The following is a 27,317-nucleotide window of genomic DNA, read 5'->3' as shown; positions in this document are numbered from 1 at the left end:
GACAGGCTTGACAAGATCAGAAGCGACGTTCTTCAACTTAAACCATTCCCATCTGTGGAACAGGCGTATGCATATGTTAGAAGGGAAGATATCAGGCAGACAGTCATGCTGTCAAATAATGGAACCATTCCAGCCGCTGCTATGATCTCTAGAGGAATGAGAAACAGTTCACAGAATCAGTTTACACTTCAGGTGGCCAAACCGGGGAATTCTTCATCACATGGGGGAAAACTGAATTTTTCTAAGGCTAGAGGACAAACGGAAGGAGGGAGTAACGGATGCTCTTACTGTGGGAACATGAAACATACCCGTGAAACATGTTTTAAGTTGCATGGTTATCCAGAATGGTGGACAGAACTTAAGGCACGAAAGTCTAAAGAGTCTGCCGGTGGAACTGGAAGAGCAGCCATGGTTAATGCAGAATGTGCATTCACAGGAGGAACATCCACGGTTAAGGAGGAACAACCTGTGACTAAAGAACCGGAGCTTTCACTTGCTCCACTGGTGAATTCAAATGAACTCATGACTGCCCCTCCTGGCAATCAAGGTAACAACAGTAGTGCCTTACTTGTTTCTAAGGGAGGCGTTAATAACGACTGGATAGTGGACTCAGGAGCCACTGATCATATGACATTTGTCCGGAGGATATTGTGCAACAGACAGAACCAAGGCGAACTAGTATATTCAATGCTAATGGGGTTATGTATCCTGTTACAGGAGCAGGAACAGTAGATATATCCCCATCAATTTCATTGTCTAATACTCTATTAGTACCATCTCTGTCCAGTAAATTATTATCTGTGGGTCAAGCCACCAAAGAACTCAACTGTGTAGCACTAATGTATCCACAATTTTGTCTTTTTCAGGATATTCTTACGAAGGAGATCATTGGGCGTGGTACTAAGAGAGAGGGGTTATACTACATGGACGACTTCAGTTCAGGCAGAGTTAATACTGTGAGTCGCACATTTAGTGCAAGCAAAGAATAGATTTGGCTATGGCATTATCGATTAGGACATCCCTCATTTAGCTACGTGAAGCATTTATTTCCGCAATTATTTTCAACTTTGAGACATTCAGATTTCAGATGTGAGACTTGCATTTTTGCCAAAAGCCATCGTGTACCGTTTCCAATCAGTTTTAATAAAAGTGATATTCCATTTATTCTGATCCACTCTGATGTTTGGGGATCTTCCCCTATTACAACTGTTTCGGGTATACGATGGTTTGTGACTTTTGTAGATGATTGTACGCGGATGACTTGGCTATACTTATTGAAACGAAAGGATGAGGTATTTGGTGTATTTCAAGCATTTCATGTTATGGTTCAAAACCAATTTTCAGCAAAAATCCTTGTTCTTCGATCTGACAATGGGGGAGAATATATGAATCAAGATTTCTTAGAATACTTTCAAAGAAATGGTCTTCTCAATGAGTCTTCATGTAGTCAAACTCCGCAACAAAATGGAGTAGCCGAACGGAAAAATCGACATATTCTAGAAACTGCACGTGCATTATTGATTGGCTCAAAAGCACCTGGTCGCCATTGGGATGATGCTGTTGTTACTGCTGTTTATTTGATGAACCGAATGCCCTCTAAGGTTTTGAATTTCAAAACTCCGTTACAGGTTCTATCACAACATGTTACTTTACCATCTCTATTACTTATTCAACCACGTGTATTTGGCTGTGTCGCATTTGTTCATCTACATAAAAATCAACGAACCAAACTTGAACCTTGTGCAGTTCGTTGTATTTTTTTTGGGGTATGGTACCAACAAGAAAGGATATCGTTGTTATGACCCAACAAAAAAACGGGTCTATGTTACAATGGATGTCACGTTTGTGGAGTCAGAAAATTTTTATTTGGCACAATCAACTTCTCCTCTTCAGAGGGAGACTTTGGATGAAGAGCAGAATCGGTGGGATGATATGATGACAGTAGAAACAGCCGCACCTATGGTGAATGGAGAGACAGCCGAACAGACTGTTATATATCCACCTTCTGTTCTATATCCGACTGGGAATGGAGCTGCAGATATCCAGCCGATTGAAGTTGATATAATGAGTGGGGAACTTGAGGTGACAGTAGCACCATCACCGGCTGCAGAGACCAGTATGAATAAGGAAATTACAGTTGAAGATGAACAAGAACAAGAATCTGGACCTCCTAGTATAACAACCCCTCTCCCTGATGTACCCGACAGTGACAATCCTTCCCGTGAGAATACTCCTGAGGTAACATCTCCTTCATTATCTTCTGGAAATGCTTTGGATATTACTACTGGTTACCACTTACCTTTCAGGCATAACCGAGGCAAAGCTCCAGCTCGTTACTCTCCAGGTGGTGAAGGGAAAAATTTCAAGTATCCTATTTCTAATCACATGACGACAAGGGGATTGTCCGAACCCCTTATAGGCTTTGCACACAGACTATCCTCTGACCTCATCCCTTGCGGAGTCCATGAAGCGTTGGCAGACCAGAAATGGTCATTAGCAATTCAAGAAGAAATGGAGGCTTTAAATCGAAACAGAACCTGGAATCTTGTGTTGCTGCCGAATGGGAAGAAAACTGTTGGATGCAAGTGGGTGTTTTCTATTAAACATAAAGCAGATGGCTCAATTGAACGATACAAAGCAAGGTTAGTAGCCAAAGGCTATACTCAGACATACGGAATAGACTATCAGGAAACATTCTCCCCGGTTGCAAAGCTGAACACTGTCAGAGTGCTGCTATCCCTGGCTGCAAATCTAGATTGGCCCTTACATCAGTTTGACGTGAAGAATGCTTTTCTTCATGGAGATCTTAAAGAGGAAGTATATATGGATATCCCACCAGGTTATATGTCATCCTCCTCTGGAATTGTCTGCAGGTTACAACGGGCTTTATATGGGTTGAAACAGTCACCACGTGCATGGTTTGGTCGCTTTAGCATGGCTATGAGAAAGTATGGGTTTCTACAAAGCAACTCAGATCATACTCTCTTTCTAAAATGACGACAAGGTAAAATAACTGCCTTGATAATTTATGTAGATGACATGATAATTACAGGAGATGATACAGAAGAGATCTACAACCTGCAGAAGCAATTGGCTACGGACTTTGAAATGAAAAACTTGGGTGGACTTAAGTATTTCCTTGGAATCGAAGTGGCTAGATCAAGACAAGGCATCTTTCTATCACAAAGAAAGTATGTACTTGATCTACTTACTGAAGTAGGAATGCTTGATTGCAAGCCAGCGGATACTCCAACAGTTCAGAATCAGAAACTTGGGGAGCACCTTGATCAAGAACCAACCAATAAAGAGAGGTATCAACGACTGGTGGGTAAGCTAATCTATTTATCTCATACCCGTCCAGATATTTCATATGCCGTGAGTGTAGTCAGTCAATTTATGCACTGTCCTAGCAAAGATCATATGGATGCAGTTGTTCGAATTCTTCGATACTTGAAATCGGCGCCAGGGAAGGGACTTATGTTCTCCAAAAATGACCACGTAGATATTGAAGGCTATACAGATGCTGACTGGGCAGGAAGCTTATCTGATAGAAAATCTACATCCGGATACTTCACGTTTGTCGGAGGTAATCTAGTTACATGGAGGAGCAAGAAACAGAAAGTGGGAGCACTATCAAGTGCTGAAGCCGAGTTTAGAGGTATGGCAAAGGGGCTTTGTGAGCTTCTATGGCTTAGAAGACTACTCTCAGAAATTGGCTTTGCTCCTAACTCAGAGATGAATTTGTACTGTGACAATAAGGCCGCAATTGAAATATCTCAGAATCCAATCCAGCATGACAGGACAAAACACATTGAGATAGACCGGCATTTTATTAAACAGAATCTAGAAGAAAAAGTAATTTGTTTTCCCTTCGTCAGGTCAGAGGATCAACTTGCTGATATGCTTACAAAAGCGGTCTCCAACAAAAACTTTCACAGCTCTCTTGACAAGCTTGGTATCAAAGACATTTTTTCACCAACTTGAGAGGGAGTGTTGGCATGAACTGTACAAACCTACACACAATAGGAAACTATACATGTAATATTCTAGTATATCTTCTATTTATGTAAATCCCGATTGTTATGGGATAGTATTTGATTTCTTTCCAAAGACAGCTAGTAGAGGCAGGATTGTATAAGTATTGTGACAGTATCAGAAATACAATTAAGAAAGAATTCTTGAATGAAATCTCGTCAGGTTTACAAATAGGAGATGTTGGAAAACGGTGTCGCTGGGATATGGTCATCATGACTATGAAGGCAACGTGTATATGTTATTTCCCTTGAAATGCTGCTTAAATTTTCATTTTTTTTCTTCACTATATATACCGTATCCTAGCAACACCATTTCTCAGGCGAGCTTGCGTGCATTGAACTAGATTCCTACATTCTGAGCAAAACTTGAAGGTAGCCACAAGGCAACCAACAATGCCTAAATTCACTCGTGTAAAATCTAGGATACCAAAACTAAGATTAATTATTGTACTATAAGTACTTATTGATATACTTGAGAATTTTGGATATAACAGTACCAGACTGACAGCTTTTAAAATCAACCTTAACTTCTTCTATAGTATTAAAAGAGAGCGCGCGCGCGCATAAATGACAATTCAAGTTCTTCCTTTTGGTTTTCTTGCTCTCTTCCTCCTACTTGGCTCGGCTTTCTTCTTCTCACATTTCTCCTCCATAACCAGGCTTTCGTTTTTGTTTTCATTTTCTTTCTGATTTTCATCCACTTCCTTTTGTTTTTCAACATCAGGATGTTTGCGTTTCATTACCTTTTTCCTTTCTAGAAATCCAATGAGCCCTGTAAGCGTAGTATCAACATCTTCATTCTTCATGAGCTCTTCTGCAACCTCTGCTGGAGTGACTTCCACTTCCATAATCAACTCATCAATCTCACTGAAAAGGCTACGTTCTTTAACGTTGAGGTAGTTAGAAGCAAGAATCTTGAATCCACAAGGAGTGCAGTAGGACATGTGTATGTGCATGTCCATCCTGCCTGGTCTCAGCAATGCAGGATCTAGTTTGTCCTTGTAGTTGGTTGTGAACACAATTATCCTCTCATCTCCACAGCTTGACCATAAACCATCAATGAAGTTAAGCAGTCCAGACAAAGTTAACTTCTACAAGAGAAGAAAAAAAAATCTTAATTAGAGGACCACAAACAATATCCTGTATAATTTTAGTACAGAAGAGAAGCAAACATAACGAACTCACCTGGCTCTTACCCTGGTTGTACCCTCCATTTTGTCGATCCTGCAACTCAATACTACAATCGATGTCCTCAATTACAAGTATAGATCGATTTGTTGTCCTGGTTAGCAATTTCCTCAGATCTGAATTGCCATGCAAACTTGCAAGTTCCAGGTCATAGATGTCAAACTTCAGGTAGTTAGCCATGGCTTCTATCAAGCTCGACTTGCCTCTTCCAGGAGGGCCATACAACAAGCGCCCACGTTTCCATGGTTTTCCTACTTTTAGGTAGAAATCCTTTCGCTTCACAAATCTGCCCAGGTCATCCATTATCTCCTTCTTGAGTACAGGATCCATTGCTAACGTGTCGAAAGTGGACGGATGGTGAAGGTTGACACCCCGGGAATTTCCAAGTGATTGCAGCTTGAGCACTTTTTTTTCATTTTTTATGGCTTTGGATCTTTCTAGTACATATGGAAGAAAAGTGTTCAACACCTTCTCCTTGTTATTCTTGTGGAAGCAAAGCAGAATTGATCTATGTTCTGTTTTTCCTGATGACTGGGACCAGCTTTCAACATCAACAACCGTTTGTTGGGTTTCAGTACATGCGAATTCCCAAGCTAGCTCCATTCCCTCGAATGTGTCAATAACCTGTTGGCCCTTGTTGATTGTGACTGAAAGGCTTCTGTCCCCTGGATCCTTGGAAACCTTGAGCTGTCCGACAGAGGGAGTGATTCTTGTGCTCAAGAAGACCTAGCCCGGTACATTTCATTGATGGAGTGGCCATTGTATTCATTGATGACGAGAGTCAATTGAGAAGAGATGCTTCCGAAAAGGTGTCCGAGACTTGATGAAATTTTCTCTTGCAGTTTTTTGGGGATTAATTGGCTAGTCATCGTCTGAACTTCTTTGAGCACAGACCGGAGGAAGCGTTGCGGATGCTGCAAAGGTGGTGTAAGTTGATAAAACTGATGTTGTTGAAGGCATGGCTGGTAGAGAAAACATGTTTGATATGGAAGATTTGTATGCAAGCTGGTGATTTGGGATGGACGAAGATTTCCCTGCATGGTTTTTTATGGAGCAAAAAATAGTGAAAATAGCTTCTAGTTGAAGCCACCTGATGCAATCTTCTCGAGCAATTCTTTCATAGTAGGTGACCTGTCTGGGTCAATGACTTGGACCGTTCCGTAGTCTTGCCATTAACTTTACCAGAGATGGCAAAGCATAAGTATTAGTCGAGTTTCTACTGTAACCATATCTTATTTATCATCTACTAGATAAAAAAAATTAAATATTCATACTTTATTATTGTATTTCAATTATTTTTTCCCAAGTTCTATTTATTATTCAACATAAAATAAATTAATAGTGTGTGTGTGTATTAGATTAAGTTTATATTATCCTTTAATCGAGTTTGATAATATTTATATTCTATTTATTAGTAATTAAGATGATTAATAAAGTAAAAAAACTTCACATGAAAAATAGGTTTTTCAAGAGTTGTGATCCTAGACCTAGACATAGACATGTGAATTTAATATGAGCTTTGTTTATAGACCTCATCAATGACTGAAAGTCTGTCTAAAAAACCAAGTTTTAATGTAACGAGGACTGTAAATATGACTAGTTAAGTTTACTTGGTGATCATTGGTCAAGAAAAGAAATGTCTGATTGCATAAGAAGCTATTAATGTTTGAACTGTAAATCATTGGCTATAAAAAATAATGCCAACCGTGCATAAAAAAGTATATTTATAGAGAAAGTATAAATAAATAAAAAAATGTGTGCATGGATTGTGTCGGTGCTACGTTCTGACTTCAACGATTAGCAGAAGTCTGGTTGTTGGGGCTTCAACCCAAACGACCATCTGTTCTTTCCAAGGGGCGTGCTTTGAGAGGAGGCAGCATTGCCCTGGATGTAAATCCAACTCTGTTGACTATAAAGTGGCTCACGAACTAGCACAGAACCATCAACTTCTTCCAGATGACCATCACCATAAAAAATAATAATTATAAGAACAATCCATAGTAAGTAGTTATAGGGCTCGAAGATTTGTCCTGTTAAATTGGTTCCATGAGATATCTCTAATCTTCAAAAAGGAAAAGAGAAGAGTGAAAGAAGGGCATGAAAAGACAAACTGAACTTCAGATAATTAGCTGCATAGTAGGAAGCTGTGTTCTTCTTGAGATCAAGGAATGTGACGTATCTGTAGATTCACAGGAGAAATGTTCTATAGATTTTCATATTGTTTCTGAAATTATCACCGTCTACTTTTTGTTAGAAGTGCTTACACTCATCATTAGAATTTTCAGGATGGATTCCCAGAAACACCACTCATTTCAACAGAGCCAAAACCCAAGTACAAAGCAAGGATCAATGCCCCAAGTTCTGCAATCAAATATACCGTGAACTTGTCCCCAAATAATCATGTACAAAAATGGAATACAGCTTGTACGATCGCCTAGAACAAAAATATTAGGGCAGAACCTACAAACAACAAAAATATATGCAGCATGAACTTACTTCAATGCTGACTCTTCAACAATGTCAGACCAAGATATAGAGATTCCCCCTTTTCATAGTCACTTGGATCAAGTAGAACATCACATAAGCTTCCTTTACCATTGGTATGAAGTAGAACGTTTAGCAGCAGTTTTCGTTGCCGTTTTCTCCAGGTTTTATATATGCCAAGCAGACTCGAAAAGCGCTAAAATAGGATCTCCCTTGTTGATGCATTCTGGCTTCTTATTTGTAGGTAAACTGACTGGATCATCTTCCATGACCGTAGTATGATCCCCTCCTTCTCCAGTTTCTTCCTTGCTAGCACTGGCTTCTTCTGTCTCCTCGTCAGCAATGCATTCTTTCTCTTTCGTGCTCTCATTTTTCTCACCTTTAGGACTAGTTGCTTCACTGCTAACTGTGGACCGGATCATCTTCTTTGGGCTCCCCTCTGTGCTTTCACTCGTCCCCTTCTCTAGTGCATCCTTATATGTGGATTTCACAACTTTCTCCAGTGCGTCCTTGTATGTGCATCTCTTACCATTCGGACTACTTGCCTCAGTTTCCGAGCCTGATGTAGCAGACATAGGACTGAAATATCCCTTTGTTTCATTTTGGAGCTCTACTATGTTATTATCTGCTTCTTGAACATTTGTTTGTTCAATACTGCTGTCGTTACAGTTTATATCGACCACAATCTCCTTTTCGTGAGTGGTTCCTGATCCCCAATGAGTCAGGATAGATAGCCAAAAGTTCAGCCATGAGATAGCACATGACAGTGCCCAATCTAGAAATGGAATTTGGTGGAAGATAATGGGTAACTTGTTAACAGCAAAATCAAATCTTGCTGGAAGGGTTTCTACGATTTGGACGAGCTTGTCAACCTTGTTGAACACATATTTCGATGGTGGGAAAATAGCCTCAACCTTTCTTTCAAGGGCTAATATCATATGATCATCCACAAAAGAGAGGATTGCCAAGAAGAGATACTCATACTGCAGCACATAGACAAGAAGGGAAGCAAATGGAGCTAACCTGATTATCTTCTTTGTCACTAGACCTAACGGCCCATTGAATTCTTGGGTTTCTGTGTAAGCTTTGCGAGCGATTTCCATGAAAGAAACTCCACATGTATGCAGCGGACGACGCCTAGCACTCATTCTGCAGGTTCCTTCTGTTGATTCCTGAGAAATTCAATCCAAACATGTCAACAGGTTTGGTTTCCCTTTTTTTAGACTCAAAATGAAACATTTCCCTTGAAAGAACCCATCACAGATACTCCAACATTTTGCAGGAAATGGAAGAAAAAACAGAAAACAATTTATGTTAAATAATTTGACATGGGAAATCAGAAAACAGATTTAACAAGAATATTTCCCATGTAATTAATAATCTCAAAAGCACATTTAATTATTTCCTAAATCTTTATGAATTGAAATATAAGAATGAAAAAGAATTGAAATTAACAGTTATTAACATACCGTTAACTAATTAATTCAAGTTAAGTCAAAAATAAGAAGAAGAGAAAAACTAACGTATAGAACGAACTATTACCAAAGAATAAAGTGAAGCTGAGGAAGAGAACGCAGGGAATGAGATCCGTCTATTAGCGGGGCCAGATACTGAACAGTTGCCATCTATTTTAGAGGGAGAATATATCGTTTGACAGTTCTTGGAATTTCGTATTTTAGGCCTAGAAATTAGAAACACCTTTGAATTATTTTTTTAATTAATTTAAGCTGTTATTTACTTACTGTTTTAGAACAAAAACAAAAAAAAAAAAACATGTATTTTTATCATTCCTATTTTAAAAATATAAAATTCTTATATTTTTATGTATATTTATTCTCTTTTTTGAAAATACTAACCGGATACAATTTTAGCAATGCTTATGATACGACTGCATCAAGAAGAAAGAAAGATTCTTGCTATCACACACCACAATTCCAAGAAAAGTTCCCCATGTACATTGTCACCCGAGATAATTCTGTATCTGGCTGCATAAAGGAAGGCGCAGATCTATGAAAAGGGGACTTTTTTTAGCATTTGATCACTCGTGAAGATGACACGAAAGACAACTTACAATAACAACTGATGCAGTGGCCAATGTAAAATAACTGGCATGTATTTATACACCATCTTTTATCTTGCCATCTACCGGATTGATGCGTTATATATATATGTTTGATCTGTGCAGGCATGCCAGGAGGTGGAAGATTTTGTTCCGGTCCCTGGTTCATGGTGCTTGCCTTAGGACTGGGAAACCATCTCCAAGCGAAAGCCTCGAGAAAGAGCTAGCTGATGAGCTTAGAGATAAACAAATAGCAAAAAAAAAAAATAATAATAAATAAGGATTAAATTTGATATATAAATTAAATTATTTTTTTAGGATGCCAATCAGTGTATAAATGAGAGATAAAAGTGCCGGTAGCCTTAAAATTATAGCTGAATAATGAGAATCCTGAGCGTGTCCTGTATCTTGGTTACGGGCACTGTGGTGCACCGCCCAGTCTGATAGGTGGTGCGCAATCCAATTAGTGTATAAATGAGAGATAAAAGTGCTGGTAGCCTTAAAATTATAGCTGAATAATGAGAATCCTGAGCGTGTCCTGTATCTTGGTTACGGGCACTGTGGTGCACCGCCCAGTCTGATAGGTGGTGCGCAATCCAAGCAGTAAGATCTCTTGCTTCCTTCCTATTACTTCCATTTCTTTCAGAATGCACACAGTTCATCAGCATTCTCCTTAAGAGTTTTACGATGAGTGATGTGTGTGCTTGTGAGGATATATTTTCGAAGGATGTTGTGCATCTAGCGATTAAGTTTTTTGAAGAAAAAGGTTCAACTTCTGTGCCAATAAATTTGAGCTTTGTTGGGATCTTTGTTTAGCATAGATTAATTTGTCGTCAAATTTTGCATGCAAGGCTTATTGGGAATCGAAAACTTGTTCTTGTAGAAACTGGATTACCTGATTTGTCAAGATAGTAGACTACATTTTGCCTCTAATTTTGCTTCTCATGCCGTATAATTTTATTTTTTTTGAATTCAAGGAAACCTTATTTTCCGGAAAGTGTATTTTATGGGCTCAGGAAAGTGAGTAAAACTCCGGCTATCCTAGGCTCTTACAAGAGGTGCATGCTCTGACTCGAACTCGACACCTGTTGTGTTGATCTCAAGCCCTTTATCACCACGCTACGCTTCTTGGGGACTCTCATGCTGTATAAAGCTGTTGAAGAACTGTGAGATGCAAATCTGATAAATATTCTGCATTTCTGTACATCGCTGGATTTTCCTCATCTTTGTAAAGTTCAACTTTTACTAATCTCTGTTAAGCTACGAACTGTTATGCTAATGGGAATATTTCTTTTGGGATTCTTGGCAGGTCCAAGAAAAGATGAAGAAATGGTTTGCATGCCATTCTCACAGTATGGGATGTACTTTATGGTCTATAGATTCCTCTTTGGTACTAGAAATTATCTTATTCCTTGATGAACTCGAAGCCACTCGATATGAATCCTACATACAAAAATTTGATGCAATCGCAAGCTGCAGCTGCTCCTGATTAACCTGGCTAAAATTTTTATTAAGAAAAAATGAAATGGAGAAAATTAGATGAACTGGCTAGATATTTGCACTTGTGAACTGTTGTTTTTACCCCTCTTAAAACCCTCCTTGAACTCTTCCTAAAAGAGTTTATCTCAAAAATAAATAAATAAATAAGTAATCACCACATTCATTAATCTCCTTCCCTTAAACTTCAACAAGCTAGTTTCTTGTTTTCATATTGAAGTTTCTAGCTGGTTAAATCTTTGATTAATATCTTCCATCATTATTTTTTCTCAGAAGAATCTCGTAGATTAGTTTTTGTTTTTGTTCATAAATAAAGTTGTCTTTAGAGATCATGTAGAGATGTGATTGGCTCGGAACTCAGACTTGCAAGTGATAACTGGAAAATTTATTATTGCATGCTCTAAAGGAATCACCATACAAAATCCACTGACGTTAGTTAACTGAACCAACCCACTCAAATTCCATGCGTGTATACACCATATGCATATGAAAGAATTGAGAGAGACTATTCACCGTCCTTCCATACTTCCCGGAGGAGTTGATATCTAACAACTTTCCGGCCCGCCTTTCCCTTTTGCATCGAATTCCATGCTGCTGTCGACGCGGGAAAAACCTTGCAGTTTTCAATGATAGAAGTCATAGGTGAATCCAACTCATCAAGCTCATCATCACTAGTGTACGACTTTCTAAGCATTGCTGATCTACTACTCTGCAGAGTTTGGCCTCCCACCTCTCCTATAATGTTTGTTAGAGACGCTACACGAGGTGGAGAATAGATTGTGGGAACAGCAATGCATGGAAAGTTTGTGAAAGACTCCTCCCCAGCTTCAGCAAGATCCTATATCAATATGAAGCCCAAAATAAAAAATTGAGTTAGTTTATTGCATATTTAAGAAATGGGAAGGCAGATGTCTTTTTTTGTTTTCGAAAAAGCAATGGCTTCTTGGGGATGGAATGACCTCAGAATCCAGGGCCTCAAAAATGGTCTCTGGGATTGGGTCAGGGTTGAATTCATCTGGGACAAAATTGTTAAGAACCCTCTTGATCATCGGAGCATCAAATGAAGGGCATACCTTCAGAAAATCAAATTTAAACAATGAAAATGGAGAATGTCATTTATAGAGAAGAAAAAATCTAACAAGAGGGGAGGGATTCAGCAGGGACAATTTATCAATGAAAATATTTAGGATTTACCTCTTTTCTAGTGGACCTATCTGCAAGCATTTCAAATGGAAGCATCATGAGATCACTCAAAGCATTCAGAAGATGGAAAGCCTTGAAGGATGTCTCACTTACACGACTGATGCTACAAAGTTCATCCTTCTCTTCTGAAGAGTCACTATCATCAATACCAAATAAATCCGTGAGCCATCTGGACCAATTTCCAACCTGGTGACATGAAGACAAGAAAGCAAGATCCTTTCATCATGACAGAAAAAGAAACTAATACAGTTGATGTGATTCATAGTGTTAAACAATAAGCATCCAAAAAACTATTTTGCAAGTATATAGCGCCAACTTAAAGAACTGATCCTGCATTGGAAAGAAGCACATATTTATCACAAACTTTAGCAGATTTCTTACATGCTTTCAGTAGCTACTAATAAGTGCCAAATACTTTTCCTAACTGTGTATTTTGAACATCATCTTAATGACCATTTTGACCAATTCTCCTTGAAGAAGTACGCAAACACAGTACTATCCAATGAATAGTCCAATAGATACCCGGAAAGATCAATTATCCAGAGTTAGATTCTTTTGAATATTTCTCAGTGGTGAATTCTGTGAATAAAGCTTTTTGTAGGAAAATAGGTTACTAGTGTTGCACACACTGACCATGTGATAATATTGCACAAATCAATTCCAATGAAATGCATGCAGCCTGAGGCAACAAGTGTCTACTCACAGCATTTTTCAATTGTGCACCAGCCCCGAAGCTTGAATTTCCAGCTGGGATTGGAAGAACCTTAGGATCACTGATCGGGTCGGAAACAGGATCTGTTGGCATCTCTTCAGCTGATTCACGAAGTATAGCATTGAACATGGCCACATCTAATCTACTCACCAACTGTTCCATCACCTAGAAAACAGAACTGCAACTGTCACATTTATATGGTTCTACCAGACAACTTCCCAAATTATCATAGTGCCAAAATAAATTACATGTGATAGAAATACATCCATAGATATTCAAGATGAAAAACATGGAACTGTTATTTCTTAAAAAAGAAAAAAAGGTGAATGGAAATCAAGTAATTGGTAGAAAATAAGATTAACAAAAGCCAGTATAACAGCTTCTGTTGTTGGAAAATGATCAATACGCAGCCTCTTTTTGGAATTTGATCAACAAGATACCTTTCTTATGAGAAAGTTCAGCACGTCACTTTCTTATAGTAAATAAATCGATACACCATGTTTCTTCTTCATAATTGGTCATGACACTGCATTTTCTTGTAGGAAATAGGAATTACATGCGATGATGCAAGACTAAAGAAAAGCAAAGGAAGAAAGTTCAAATCAAAACAATGTTGCAGCTGTGCGATCATAAAATGAAAGCTAAAACAATATATGAACTTGGAATAAGTGTTCAGAAATCAACATTCTGCCTCATCATATGGGATATAGATCAGGGCACCACTTTCCATTACAAGAAAAAGATCAACATGCTCTCCATTTTTATAGGAAATGTAACTGATACACTTATGAATACATTAATTCCCTTAAGAACTGGATAGATCAAAACAGAACTATAGGAAAGTAAGAGGGTTCATAGTAAGCATCTATTCCTTGACCATTCAGCAGGTCACTGTAAATTTCAATCTTTTCATCTAGTAAATTGGCTGAAGCAATATCCCTAGCTCAAAGCCATCCAGCTAAGAATGTGAACAAACATACCATCACTGATCTAAAATTATGTAGCAAAGTTCGTTTAATTCAAGGATTTGGATTGTTCTTAAGTGATGTTAAAAACATTTCAAGGTAGGTGTCTTGCTGCAGATTGCATTCACGAGGATGAATTGGAGCACTAATAGTTCTAAGAAAAGAAATAATGGTACTATCATATATTATATAATTTATATACCTTGAGGGTACTTGTTATTTCATTGACTAAAATCCTTTGGACCAGAATATGTTGTTGATGGGACTAAATAAAGCAGCATGAAAATAATACGATGGATTTATGATCGTCAGCACAATTTTACATAGATTATATCCCTTGAAATGCATGAAGACGGAAAATTCAATTCCACTTGGAAAACAACAACGAATTATTTAAGGAGTTTTACTCTCAATGTGAATTAAAGAGATCACCATTTTAAGTATAACATACCAATCTTGACAGCACAGGCAAGCAACCACATTCATGACCCCCAGCTCGAACAGGACAAAGCCTTTCACATGCATCCCTGAAAGCCTTCTTCCATAAATCAATAGCAATATTCCCCTGTTCTTGATCACCCAATCCATGCCTCTTAGCATGGGTCTTCCTGGAGTTTGAGCTCTTTACAGCTGTGGATTGCATATGTGGCGTCAGAGTCTGAAATGCATAATCAAAAACCAATATAAGCACATTCAGCTACACTAAAATCCTCATGATCAGGGACCTCAATTGCTCAGCAATGAAGAAGTAGAGACCTGCCACCAAACTGACTCAACAATTCGGGAGAAGATCCAAGCTTCAACCTTCTCTAATGCTGCTATATATGGTTGAGGTTCTGCCCATGCATCAAGACTTTCTGTTTTATTAGTCTTCTCTCCTTCAGTTAGAGTCGACTCCTGCCTGCCCCTTGGACCTCCATTATCAATGCTGGATGGTACTGAAGCAAGTTGCAACTTCTCAACAGCTTGGCTTACAATTGCTCTTAGCACAATTGAATTTGACAACCAGAAAGTTAACCTGATTATAGGAGATGGAATTTTCAACATAATGTCGAAATGAACATAAAGCTTTTGATAAATCCAGGGAATATTTAGGAAAATGATGAATAATTTATCAAGCAGAAAGAAGCGAGTTTCCTATATGGAACCCATTCCATGGTGAAATTAAGTTACCCGTGATGTTATTGAATAATTTCCATCACTGTAAAGACACATATCACTGGTTGTAGTGTCCCTAGGTATTGGTGCATCTACTATCGATTTTGTAAACCATGATCAACATTTCCATCCATAATGGTTATTGTTAACTAAAATCAGTTGAAATTAATTTGCTAGGTTTGTGGAAGGAGACGTTACCTTGGAACATCATTTCCACATGCTTTAGAAACCAAAATTAATCCTGAGATGATAGCTCTAGCTGCATTTGCCCTCTTGGCCCAGGACCCTGCCTTGCAAGCATAAAGATAGAACCTTGAAAGGCGCCTTGCTGGAGCTAGGACCTTATTTGTAGAACTCCCATGCTCAGCAACAACTGAGTAAAGGCCAACCTCAACAGCTGCAGCTTCCATCAATTCTTCCTCAAGCATTTCAACTTTAGACTCCAGTTCAACTTTGATTCCTGAAAAATTGCCTTTTGTTTCTTCTTCCCTTTTAAATGGTTCATAACTCATGTCAACTTTATTAACATTTTCAGGAAGATCAATTTCCTTTTCCTTCTCCATCAACTGGAACTTTTTTTTAGAATTTCCTTGCTCAGCAAGGCCATCCTTAGCAGCAGCTGTGCTTAACACTTCCTCGAGTATTTCAACTTCAGAATTTGACTCCCCTTGGTTGTCATAAGACCCTTTTGTTGATTTTTCTCTTTCACTGTGAGGATAGCCCTTGGCACCTTTATTAACATTTTCAGAAATATTAATCTTCTTTGCCTTCTCTATGAATTGGCTATTGATGAAGGGATCCTCGCCCTCAGCTGAGTTAAACTGTAATTGAACAGACTTCAGATGCTTCAGTTTATCCCTGCGGGTGGTACCCTGCACTCCAATTGCTGTTCTGTTGAGTGCAAGAGTATTGCTCCTTAATTTGACTTGCTTTTTTGATGCATCTTCAGGTAATTTACCAGGAAATTTTTCCTCTAGAGCAGGTTTCTTTACCTCTAAAATACCCTGTCCCTTGTCATCCAGCTTCCTTTTCTCTTTCACATCCATAAGATCATCTTTTAAATTATCAGTTGTAGCATTCTCTAGTCCATTTATCTCATATCTCCAGGGTTTTCTATCAGAATCTTGTTTAGTTCGAAACTCTCCCAAGCCTACATGATTTGACTTCTTATCCAACTGACTACAGTCATCCAACAACATAACATTTTCTGCAGGATTATTTACAGGATTCAGCAGATTAGTGGACGTGTCTGTTGGCAATGGAGGAGAACCTCCGTTCGGATGTTTGAATTCTTGAGCTGATGATTTTGCTTCTAGGTTTGAAGGCGCTGCACCTGAGGGCAATGCAGGCTCCCCATCAATCCTTCTTGTGCCAATGTTTTCTGTTCCTGATCCCTTCTGCAATTTAAGGCAACTGGTAATTAAGTTTACAAAGAAATGCAAAGCTTCATGCTGGCAAATATCAATGCCAGTAATATGTGATAAACATGAGGACAGGAAATACACTTCACAAATATGGATAACGTGAAAATACATGTATAGAATGAGCTATAAATTGATTAATCTCACCAAAAGCTGCAAATAAATATGACTGATTGAAATTGAATTCATTCAATGCTATAAAGCTATCTTCAACAAGCAGAAAATGAGGATATGCGATTGGAATGGGAATGCACATGGAGCTTGGTCACAGTTTGGTGGTATAATACACCAAACTAGTTGGCATATGGATCCTGCGACATTATGCACTATCATACACCAAATCCACCTTCTTATATATATTATGAATTTAAAAAATGGGATTTAATGACAATCGATAAATTAGAGTTCCAAATCCATTCTATTTTTATCCCACAAAACGAAAGATCTTAATTTCCAGTCACGTATCCATAACTTTAAGTATTGTAAAGAAATTAAATAGAGATGGAATCAAAGAATAAAGAAATTAAATAGAAATTAAAGAGTACCTTGTCAGATTGACCTGTTGAACCTCTTCTAGACTCCAATGCAGAAGAGGAAACAGGTAGTGATGAATGTGAGGAACCGTCGTCGTCGTCGTCGTCAGTAAATGAGGCAATCTCAACTTCATCATCATTCCCTTCATTTGTCACTTCTGAAACAGTTTCACTTCCATCCTTGTCCAGTGACACTTGTTTTGACAAGCTGGACCTATCTCTATCAAATGGTTGAATATTTACAAAAAGAACTGCCGGCACCATGCTCCTAGAAGACTTCTTGAAATGAATTGGGGCATTTATGGTTACAGCATCCATGATGATTCCATAATCTGCAAGGTTTATGACTGCAGATCCCAAGAGTTGACCTTTCATTGCTTTGTCCTTTCGAGATTCATACAAGTTAAACTCCAGGTAGTTCTTCAGGAAACTGTCTCGGGCAGTGCCTTTTCTGGATACCTCCTTGCATAGAGTAACAGAAAGCCTAAAAGACTCACTGAATTCAATTTTCCCATCTCCAACATTAGAAGTGAAGGAACCAGAACTCTGATCACCATTTTCCCATTGAAGCATCAAGGACTGAGCAGATTTGAGAGACTGTGATGGGGGCCAAGGCTTGATTTCTTGTACAAGAATGAGGTAATCAAGCTGCACTGAAGAACCTTTTCTGTTCTTTGATCTAAGCCCAAGAACCATTTTTTTATGAAGAATACGTGTTTTTCTCTTAACGGGTCTAATCAATCACATACCTGTACATTGATCAAACCTTATGCAATTACAGGTCAACACAAAAACACCCAGAATTCAGCAAACATCCTCAAAACAAGCACACATAAAAAGAGAAAATCAAAATCCAATTTCAAATAATCATGTTATGCATGCGGGTGAATTTGAAATAACAAAAATAGAAAGAAAATGGTGTGTTAAGCTTATATGGGAGAGGAAGAAAGAACGGCATAGAGAACGTGGGCAGGTCTCAACATTGCAGGTTAATTAGAGAATATGTGACCCACCTATGCATGCACTCAAAATTATAATATTACTCCATATCCCCGAAGAGGGCCTCCACAAATAATAACACTAATAAAAGCCAGTTAATGAAGAAAAATCTCCCAGTTCATTTCAAGAGAGAGAGAGCCGGAGGGTAGGAAAACAAGAACAGTACTCCAACCCCTGAGAAGAGAATTGATTAAAGAAAATGCAATATTTTCAACAAGTAAGAGAAAAATGAAAAGAAAAATCAAGATGAAAACAAATAAATATTACTAGAATCCGTTGAATGGTAGGCGAGCACCAGAACAGAGAGAATCCAAGACAAGAAGCGCACAAAAAGACAACCACACACTTCATCATGACATTAAAGTAATACTTACTAGTCATATTTAAATCATCGTCATCGTCATCAGATCCAGATAAAAGATAGCCAAAGCACGATCAATCAAGACAATGCAATCAGTAAACAAGAACCAAAGTAGTAAAGACCAGAGTTATGTAACAAGATGGGCATTATTCGGCGCACAAGGTAGTGCTAGAGAAACTTCCTTGCAGTACATGAAGCTGAACAAAGAGGTTGTTGGGTGCAGAGGAATCAAGAAACACAAAGACAGTTGTAGTAGTTGCTGGTGAAAGCTCAGAATGTTGTTTGTTTGTGAGATATTTATGAGTTTAGGTTTTAGGTGGAGAGTCAAATGTGAAAATTCTCCTGTGTGAAGATGCTGAAACCTTTAAGAAAGCAAAGGTCGCACAATCAGGAAAGGAGCATGTCTAAGCAACTGCCCGAAAAAAAAAAAAAAAAAAAAAAAAAAAAAAAAAAAAAAAAACCATGCCTAACCAGGAGCCAACCGCGTACATCCATTAGTCAACTAAACTTATCTTTTCATTTCTTTTGTTCTTTTTTTTATTACCGTGAAAATACATCTGATTAATTTCACTAATTCTAAAATTAATAATTATATAAATTTTTAATAATTATTATAATAATAATTATAAAACTTGAATATAAAATTATATAAAAAATAATTTTTTTAATTTCAAATTCTTATTACAAAACCACCTATCAAATAATTTATCTTTTTTTCTATTCGGTCAATAGTTTTTTACTAATTAAGTTAAGTTGAAATAGATATATGTTAAAAGTTAAATTTTGTATGTTTTTAAATTGTTTTGATGTATTAATATTAAAAATAAATTTTAAAAAAATAAAATATATATATATTATATTTATATATTTTTAAATAAAAAATATTTTAAAAAATAATTATTATTGAGATATTTTTAAATCAAGAGCTGTTTGGACCAACCAAGCATGGCATTCATCAATGCAGGAACCTTTCGAGAAAATAAAATTTTCACCTGCTGTAAATAATGGTAAATCATATTTGATGTAGGTGAGTATACAAAAGGAAGAAATGAGGGCATCATGAGTTTTCAATTTACGTGTGGGGTCTAAATTGGTAGGTTGTCATCATTGTATCATTGAAAACATTCTGTTATAGGTAGGATTAGGTAATGATTATTTTTTAAAATATTTTTTATTTTAAAATATATTAAAATAATTATTTTAAAACAAAAAAATAGTTTTTTGTTTTTTAAAGCAGCGAAATCTAACATGCTCGAAGTCTGCATTATATATGCTTTACACCGGTTGTAGAAGCAGACGAGATTTGAGAAAGAAAATATAGAAAAGTCTTTGCCTGAAATTAAGATAATTAAAAAATATAAATAACTTATCTGTTCAGAAATCAAGTGTAAATGATTAATTGTTCGGAAAAGAATAACAATCACCTAACATTATCTTCTATTTATGTTGAATTATCTAGGATGTTTAATGTTCGATGGAAAAAGGTAGCAAGAAGAGGAGAAAGAAAAATGTTGAACTATCCATGGGAAACTTGGTGGCCACAAATAAAAAAAAATTATGTTTAAAGATATGGATGTGATTGTAATTGTTTTTTTAATTAATTTTTTATTTAAAAAGTAATATTTTTTTTAATTTTTTAAAAATTATTTTTTTAATATTATTAAAATTAAAACAAATAAATAAATATTTTTTAAAAAAAAATACTTTTAAAAAAAAAACAATTGTGTAATTAAACATTAACTAAACGAGTTTTTTTTTTATTCTATTTAAAATTCATATTCAAAATTAAAAAAAACCAAATAAACTGAAACATTATATTTTCTCTCGGCTCTAATGTAGCTATTCATATAATATATACTAGTATATTCACATGCCACTTCAAGTCCGATTATTCCTTTTCTAAATTTAAAAATAATATTAAGAGTATGGAGTTTTTTTGTTAATATTATTAAATTTAATAAAATGAAAACCTGTCCAAACTTTTATCTAATTTGAGTTTTGAATATATTAATAAAAAAAATAAAAAATAATAATATTATTTTAAATATTTTTAAATAAAAAAATACTTTAAAAAATAATTATTTCTACAAGTAAGAGCTGTTGGTACCGATTAAGCATGGCATTCTTCAATAAAATTTTCACCTGCTGTAAACAATGGTAAATCATATTTGATGGGAGGTGAGTAAACAGAAGAAAGAAGTGAGGCATCATGAGTTTTCAATTTATGTGTGGGGTCTAAATTGGTAGGTTGTCATCACTGTATCATATAAAATATTCTGTTGTAGGTAGATTAGGTAATGATTATTTTTTTAAAATATTTTTTATTTAAAAATATATTAAAATTTATTTTATTTTTTAAAAATTTATTTATAACATCAATATATTAAAACAATTAAAAAAAATACTAAACTAATTATTTAAAAAAAAAATTGTCAGCAAAATCTAACATGCTCGAAGTCTGCATTATATATGCCTCACACCGGAGGTTGTAGAAGCAGACGAGCTTTGAGAAAGAAAATACAGAAAAGTCTTTGCCTGAAATTAAGATAATTAAAAAATATAAATAACTTATCTATTCAGAAATCAAGTATAAATGATTAATTGTTCGGAAAAGAAAAACAATCACCTAACATTATCTTCTATTTATGTTGAATTATCTAGGATGTTTAATGTTAGATGGAAAAAGGTAGCAAGAAGAGGAGAAAGAAAAATGAAGAAACCGATCCCTTATCTAGGAGAAAAAAACTAAAAAATTAATTAAATAAAAAAATAAAAAAATAAAAAAAAACAGATTAAATTGATTCAAATTTTAAAAAAACTAACCGTTTCGGTTTTATAAGCCTGAAACTGAAAAAAAAACCAATCGAACCCAAATAAAAAAAAAAAAAAAAAAGAGTCAAAACAAAGCCAAAATAGAAAAAATCAAAAAAATTAAGACAAACCAGTTTAAACCAATTTTTATTCAAAAAAAATTGAACTGAAACTAATTAATCAGTTTAAACTGATTTTAATTTTTTTATTAAAAAAAATCAATTTAATTATTTATTTTTAATAAAAATTAAATCAAATAAAATATAATCACCACTATCACTGTATGGAAAAATTGGTGCTTGATGGCAGAAATAAAAGAATTAAAAATACAAGTAAACGAGTTTTTATTATTTTATGATGTCAGGGTCAGTTTCACATTCAAGTTACTGTCTTATTAACACGTGTCGAAGTCTCAAACCAAATAGAACTGAAACATGGACACATTCTAGCCAGCCATTTCTCTCGGCTCTAATGTAGCTATACTATACAAAAAAAAAATGTAGAGTGTTTATTTAAGAGATTGTGTCTCAAACGCAGATACAACTTGTTTGATAAAATAAAAACTATAATTTACTGTTTATGGAACTCATAAGTTTTTTGCGTTAAGGCTATTTCTTTTGCACTGTTAATGAAATTAATTAGCATAAACAGTGTTCATGCTACATTATTAAGTACTACACTGTTCATAAATGAATTAATTAGCATGCACAGTTCATGAATGCATGCACAATACTACACTGTTGTGGTAGGATTGGTACCAGCCAAATTGAGTTCCAATCCAAAACTCAAAATACATTGAAAAATGCATTGAATCAGGTTTGAGCCAATAAAATAAAAAATTATTATTTTTTTTATTTTTCAATTATGTTTTGATTCAAAAAACTAGTATTTAACATTATTCAATGACACTATATAAATTAGACAGAGATCGTTGATAACGTAGCATTTGTAAAATTTGATCGCAATCCCAATTTTATTTCTGATTATATTTTACATGATATTGTTGCCGCTTAAGAAACCAAAAAAACTGTAGTCCTTGTCGGATGTATTTCATACGTGACGGAATTGTAAAAAATTTAATGAAACAATAAAAAATATTTTATATAAAGTATTATTTATTTCATAATGTAATAACAATAGTTAAATCTATAATATTTAAATTAAAAACTCATCAATATTAATAAATATTTTTTAAAATTATTTTATAATCTCAATTTCAAAAGCATTATTAACCAAACACATTAAATTACTTTTTTGTTCAATCTCAATTTCAACCACAGTTTTTACCAAACATACATAATACCAAATCAATCTCAACCAACAGTATTTTTTATAAAATAATTTTTTTTCAAACCACAACAACTATAACAATACCAAACACACTACAGTACATTCACCTGCACTCCACTACGATTAAAATTATTCTTTTTTCTAAATTTTAAAAATAATATTAAGAGTATAGAGTTTTTTTTTGCCATTATCATTAAATTCAATAAAATAGTTCAATCTTAAAACCTGTATAAACCTGGTTTTTTATCTGTTCGAAGTTTTGTTAAATCACGTGTGAGCTAATCTAAAGTGAATTATTTAATTTATTGGGTTCGAAGACAACTTAGATGACCAATGGTAAAAATATATCATACTTTTTAAAAAACTTTAAGACAACAATTTTACTTTTTTATTGAGATGATATCAAATTGTATTGATGTCAAACACTATGTGACTTGGACAATGGAGTTCAGTGGGTTTTATAACTTTGTTGTTTTTATAAATTATTTTTATTTAATTTTATGATAACACTAGATGCTTGTATCAACCCTGAAAAAAAGACATCTATTTGATATTGTTATAATCCTATAGAAAATAAAATAAAAAAATAAACCATGAAATTCATTTCTTAACCAATCAAATATTGAATAAGAGTAAAATAAAAAAAAAATTAAAGGACTAGAAAAAAAAATCAGGTTTGATGGGTAAACTCACTAAATTTGTGATTGGATAACCCGAGTTAATATGTTAAGCCCGCAAACTAGGTAAAGAATTTCATCGGGGTTAATAACTTTTTTAAAAAATTATTGTGTATTTAACTATATAATAATAAAAATAGACAATCACAAAATCAAATGTCAAACCAACACAAAGACTTTTTTTTTAAGATTATGATAACCGCATAAAAAATTTAACAAAACAAATTATGAAACTCAATTCTCAATCAATCAAATATCAAATGATGAATTGAAAAAAAATGAATTTCTATGTATATAAAAAATTTAAACTTGCCATACCTGTTAATAGGCTCTTGAACTTTTTAAAATTCAATAACATTTTTTTTTTTTTTTACAAAATAGATTATCACATAATCAAGTTCAATTAAAAAAAAAAAAAAACTTGCTAAACCTGCAAGCTGGGACAATTTACCCATCCAAACTTGCAAACCAAGCCATAGACTCTATAAAGTTTAATAACCCAGGTAAGATAAATAAGAGTTAAAATGAAAAAAAAAAAACATAAATCACAAAACAATTAAACAAGGATACGTACAAAATGTAAAAGAAATAATTCGAAGGTCACCTTGAAACAAGTTATGATTGATTTTGAAATAAAATAAAAAGGAATAAAGGAATGAGAAATCAACTCAAATCACAACAATTTAAACCCACCTCCCAATAATCTCAATAAAGTTTTAAAAATATAATTTAATATCTCAGTATTTCAATAATTGAAAAAATATCCTGTCCATTAAAATGTCCACACATGTCCAGTTGTCTATGCCTGAATCTTCTCACAATGCCGAAGGCGCGGTCTCGTGAATAGAGCTTCCATGTGCTGAGATACATCTTGGGTTTAGAGCCCGTTTGGGGCTGAGAACCTGCTTTTGGACAAATTTTATTATTTTTTTTTTGTTAAAATTAAGTACGGTTTGTACTTTTTGGATTATTTGAAAAGCATTTCAACTCTTAGGAAACAGAGCAGGTTTTAATTTATTTATTTATTTAAGTTTCTTTTATTTTCTTTTAATCTTTCTGCGTATTTTACTGCTATAGTCAGTTTCTTTTAGTTTCTCTTTCAATTAAAATTTAATTAATAATATAAAATAGTATGTATCTATACAGATTTTGAATTAAAAAAATAAATAAATAAGAGAATATATTAAAAAATAATTTAAACTCTTAGATTAAAAAAATTATTCTACGTAACCATCCATTCAAAAGAAAGAGATTAAATCATAAGAAAAGGAAGAGATTTAAATAAATTACTTTTGTAACTACGTCAAGCAACTGCACAAAATAATACTTCAACATCGAGATTTGAGAGTGGTGCGTGGACTCAGCTGGAGCTGTGCACTGCACCGAGCCACCGAGCCACCGACCCTCCATACTGGGCCAGTGGAGACTTCAAATTTATAAATATCGAATTAAACGTCGCCGATTCAGTTTTATTCTCACTGCCTAGTGCCTTGCCTGTTGCCCCATCTAAACGCTAACCAGGCGCACGCGGTCCCTCTCTCTGCTAACAGATTGCAAGATCCACACCACAGGTATCTTTTCTTCCTTTCCTTCTTTGATCTGATCATGCACACCCTTTTCTCATCTGCTTTGTTGCCGGGAAAATGTGGGTTTAGAAATATGCTTTAACTCCCTGCCCGTAGCTTGTTGAAGGCTGGTTATAAGCTTGGCAATTCAATACATTAAGTAAAAAACGAGTTGTTCATCAAATTGGAATTCTGGGTTCATTGGCTATTGGTGATTTGGAGAAAATGTTATTAATTACGGAGATAGTAGATTTTGATTTGGTATGCTTAACCAGTTTCTGATTCAATGTAACTTGGGTTTTATTCATGTTGACAAATTGAAGTTTTTGGAGTTGGATTTTTGTGTTTTATGGCTCAATTTGAAGTAATTTGCTGCTTCTTTGCGGAAACCTAGCCCTTTTTTGCTGTCTCTTGTATTTTCCCCACTCTTTCTCGATTTTAACTGAATTTGTTTCCTTGACGGATCTAGATAGAGGTTAAAAGAAGGTGCTTGTTCACCTTTTCTTTGTGCAATGTACCATAAAAAAGTGTAGGTATTCTTTTTGTTGTTTTGTTAACATGTGGCCGCCTTTGGGATAAAAATCCTGAATTTGAAGGAATGGGATAAAAAATTCTGAACTAACTTTATGATTTCTTCTCCACTTGCTTGATCAGTGTTCTCTCAGATATCTGCTGACATGGAGAACCCTAAAGCTGAAGAGGAGCAGAAAGGTACGGGATCCGCCTCTCCTGCTAATGAAACCCTGGCAACCTGGTATAGTGGCTTACTCAAGCAAACATCCATCTATGGCATAGCTGCTGGATATTGCATCTCAGCATCCCTGCTCTCCATCATCAACAAGTGGGCCATCATGAAATTCCCCTATCCTGGGGCACTAACTGCATTGCAGTATTTCACTAGCGCTACAGGTGTACTTGTCTGTGGGTGGTGCAAGGTTTTAGAGCATGATTCACTCAACCTTTTGACCATGTGGCGGTTCCTACCTGCAGCTATTATGTTCTACCTGTCACTCTTTACAAACAGTGAGCTCTTATTGCATGCTAATGTTGATACCTTCATTGTCTTCCGTTCGTTAGTCCCCATCTTTGTTGCAATGGGAGAGACCTTGTTCCTACACCAGCCATGGCCATCATTGAAGACATGGTTGTCTCTTTCTACCATCTTTGGTGGAAGTGTGCTATATGTGCTAACAGATCTTCAGTTTACAGTCATGGCTTACAGCTGGGCTCTAGCTTACTTGGTAAGCATGACTATAGATTTTGTCTATATCAAGCATGTTGTTATGACCATTGGTTTAAATACATGGGGTCTCGTGTTGTACAACAATCTTGAGGCCCTCTTACTCTTTCCGCTGGAATTGCTTATAATGGGGGAGCTTAAGAAGATAAAGCATGAAATTTCAGATGAGTCAGATTGGCACTCATTTGCGGTGGTTTTGCCAGTTGGTTTGTCTTGTTTGTTTGGTTTAGCCATCTCTTTCTTTGGGTTTTCTTGCCGGAGAGCAATCTCTGCTACAGGATATACAGTTCTTGGTGTGGTGAACAAGTTGTTGACAGTTGTAATCAATCTGGTTATTTGGGACAAGCATTCAACATTCGTTGGGACAGTGGGACTTCTTATTTGTATGCTAGGTGGCATCATGTATCAACAGTCCACAAGCAAGCCTAAGGCTGTGCCTGAAGTAAAAGCAGAGCAAACCGATGAAGAACAACAGAAGCTACTAGAAATGCAAAGCAACATAGAAAGCAACAATTATGAGAAGGAAGTTACCCAGTCAAATCAGGGGAAATGAGGTAGATTTTTTCTGTATTGACTTCTGGTTAAATATCCGGGTGAAGTATTTCCGATTAGTAGATTGTTTCGGATGGCAAATTCTCATCTTAGCAATCTCGATGGTTCGTGGTTGAACAAAATGTTTCTAGTTGGATATTGGGCTTCACCGAAATTACTTCTTTATGCAGCAGAATTTAACCTGGAAAAACAAATTAGGTGGAATGCTACATTCTTGTTAGATTACCTCCAGTTATCTGAATAGTCACAGCAGTAATATTCTGAAGTCCAAGTTCCTGCTGCTTCTGGCTGAATGCATCCAATGAAGCCGGCTAGGTTATATTGATTGTAGTATCTTTTGGGTTACAGAACATGAATTTCTTTTTTACTCCATTCTTGTGCAAATGTTAGTACTTTTGTCAAAGGTAGAACTTCATTCAAAGCCAGACCCTAGCATCTACCTCCAGCATTATGATCGGCGGGGTTTTGGTCATTGCCTGTTTTTCTTGTTTTTTTTTTTCCGTAGCCCACAACCTGTATTTCTTAAAAACAACAATTAGTTGAATCATTTTACTCCCTTCTTCCTTCT

At 35.6% G+C, this 27,317-nt stretch overlaps 3 protein-coding genes and 1 pseudogene across 5 annotated transcripts; 1 reads left to right on the top strand and 3 right to left on the bottom strand.

Moving 5' to 3' along the window:
• Window positions 1-4,595: 4,595 nt before the first annotated feature.
• On the bottom strand, window positions 4,596-7,062 carry LOC118048918 (AAA-ATPase At3g50940-like; annotated as a pseudogene).
• A 493-nt stretch (window positions 7,063-7,555) lies between these two features.
• On the bottom strand, window positions 7,556-9,371 carry LOC118048799 (uncharacterized). Its single transcript, XM_035058618.2, has 2 exons — window positions 9,249-9,371; window positions 7,556-8,878 (listed from the first exon to the last, which is right to left on the bottom strand). Exon 2 carries the CDS (start codon window positions 8,852-8,854, stop codon window positions 7,874-7,876), a length of 981 nt encoding a protein of 326 aa, XP_034914509.1. The 5' UTR covers window positions 8,855-8,878; window positions 9,249-9,371; the 3' UTR covers window positions 7,556-7,873.
• Window positions 9,372-11,625: 2,254 nt separating this feature from the next.
• On the bottom strand, window positions 11,626-19,010 carry LOC118048798 (uncharacterized). Of its 3 annotated transcripts, none has more exons than XM_035058617.2 (9): window positions 18,628-19,010; window positions 17,267-18,003; window positions 15,499-16,694; window positions 14,899-15,160; window positions 14,594-14,800; window positions 13,169-13,342; window positions 12,457-12,651; window positions 12,222-12,335; window positions 11,626-12,100 (listed from the first exon to the last, which is right to left on the bottom strand). In XM_035058617.2, the coding sequence occupies exons 2-9, from the start codon at window positions 17,948-17,950 to the stop codon at window positions 11,768-11,770; spliced, it is 3,165 nt and encodes a 1,054-aa protein (XP_034914508.1). In that variant the 5' UTR covers window positions 17,951-18,003; window positions 18,628-19,010; the 3' UTR covers window positions 11,626-11,767. The 3 variants fall into 3 exon arrangements, with proteins under 3 accessions (XP_034914508.1, XP_034914506.1, XP_034914507.1); XM_035058615.2 differs by having other exon boundaries at window positions 15,499-16,697; window positions 18,628-19,009; XM_035058616.2 differs by lacking the exon at window positions 18,628-19,010 and adding an exon at window positions 18,268-18,607 and having other exon boundaries at window positions 15,499-16,697.
• A 5,735-nt stretch (window positions 19,011-24,745) lies between these two features.
• Window positions 24,746-27,317, top strand: LOC118048800 (GDP-mannose transporter GONST3). The gene is made up of 2 exons (XM_035058619.2): window positions 24,746-24,963; window positions 25,612-27,317. The coding sequence occupies exon 2, from the start codon at window positions 25,635-25,637 to the stop codon at window positions 26,748-26,750; it is 1,116 nt and encodes a 371-aa protein (XP_034914510.1). The 5' UTR covers window positions 24,746-24,963; window positions 25,612-25,634; the 3' UTR covers window positions 26,751-27,317.

This window comes from Populus alba, chromosome 10, assembly GCF_005239225.2.
Source record: "Populus alba chromosome 10, ASM523922v2, whole genome shotgun sequence".
NCBI lineage: Eukaryota > Viridiplantae > Streptophyta > Magnoliopsida > Malpighiales > Salicaceae > Populus > Populus alba.
Note: the sequence above shows the minus strand (reverse complement) of the source record. Positions and strands in the feature narration are given on the sequence as shown.

What these genes read in the sequence shown, in the direction of transcription:
- LOC118048799 (XM_035058618.2), bottom strand. Translation starts at nt 8,854, where the DNA reads ATGAGTGCTAGGCGTCGTCCGCTGCATACATGTGGAGTTTCTTTCATG.
- LOC118048798 (XM_035058615.2), bottom strand. Translation starts at nt 17,950, where the DNA reads ATGGTTCTTGGGCTTAGATCAAAGAACAGAAAAGGTTCTTCAGTGCAG. An exon ending in TGTGGAAATGATGTTCCAAG is followed by an intron (nt 15,161 to 15,498) that starts GTAACGTCTCCT and finishes TCCTATAATCAG; the next exon opens with GTTAACTTTCTGGTTGTCAA. An exon ending in TTGAGTCAGTTTGGTGGCAG is followed by an intron (nt 14,801 to 14,898) that starts GTCTCTACTTCT and finishes TATGCATTTCAG; the next exon opens with ACTCTGACGCCACATATGCA.
- LOC118048800 (XM_035058619.2), top strand. Translation starts at nt 25,635, where the DNA reads ATGGAGAACCCTAAAGCTGAAGAGGAGCAGAAAGGTACGGGATCCGCC.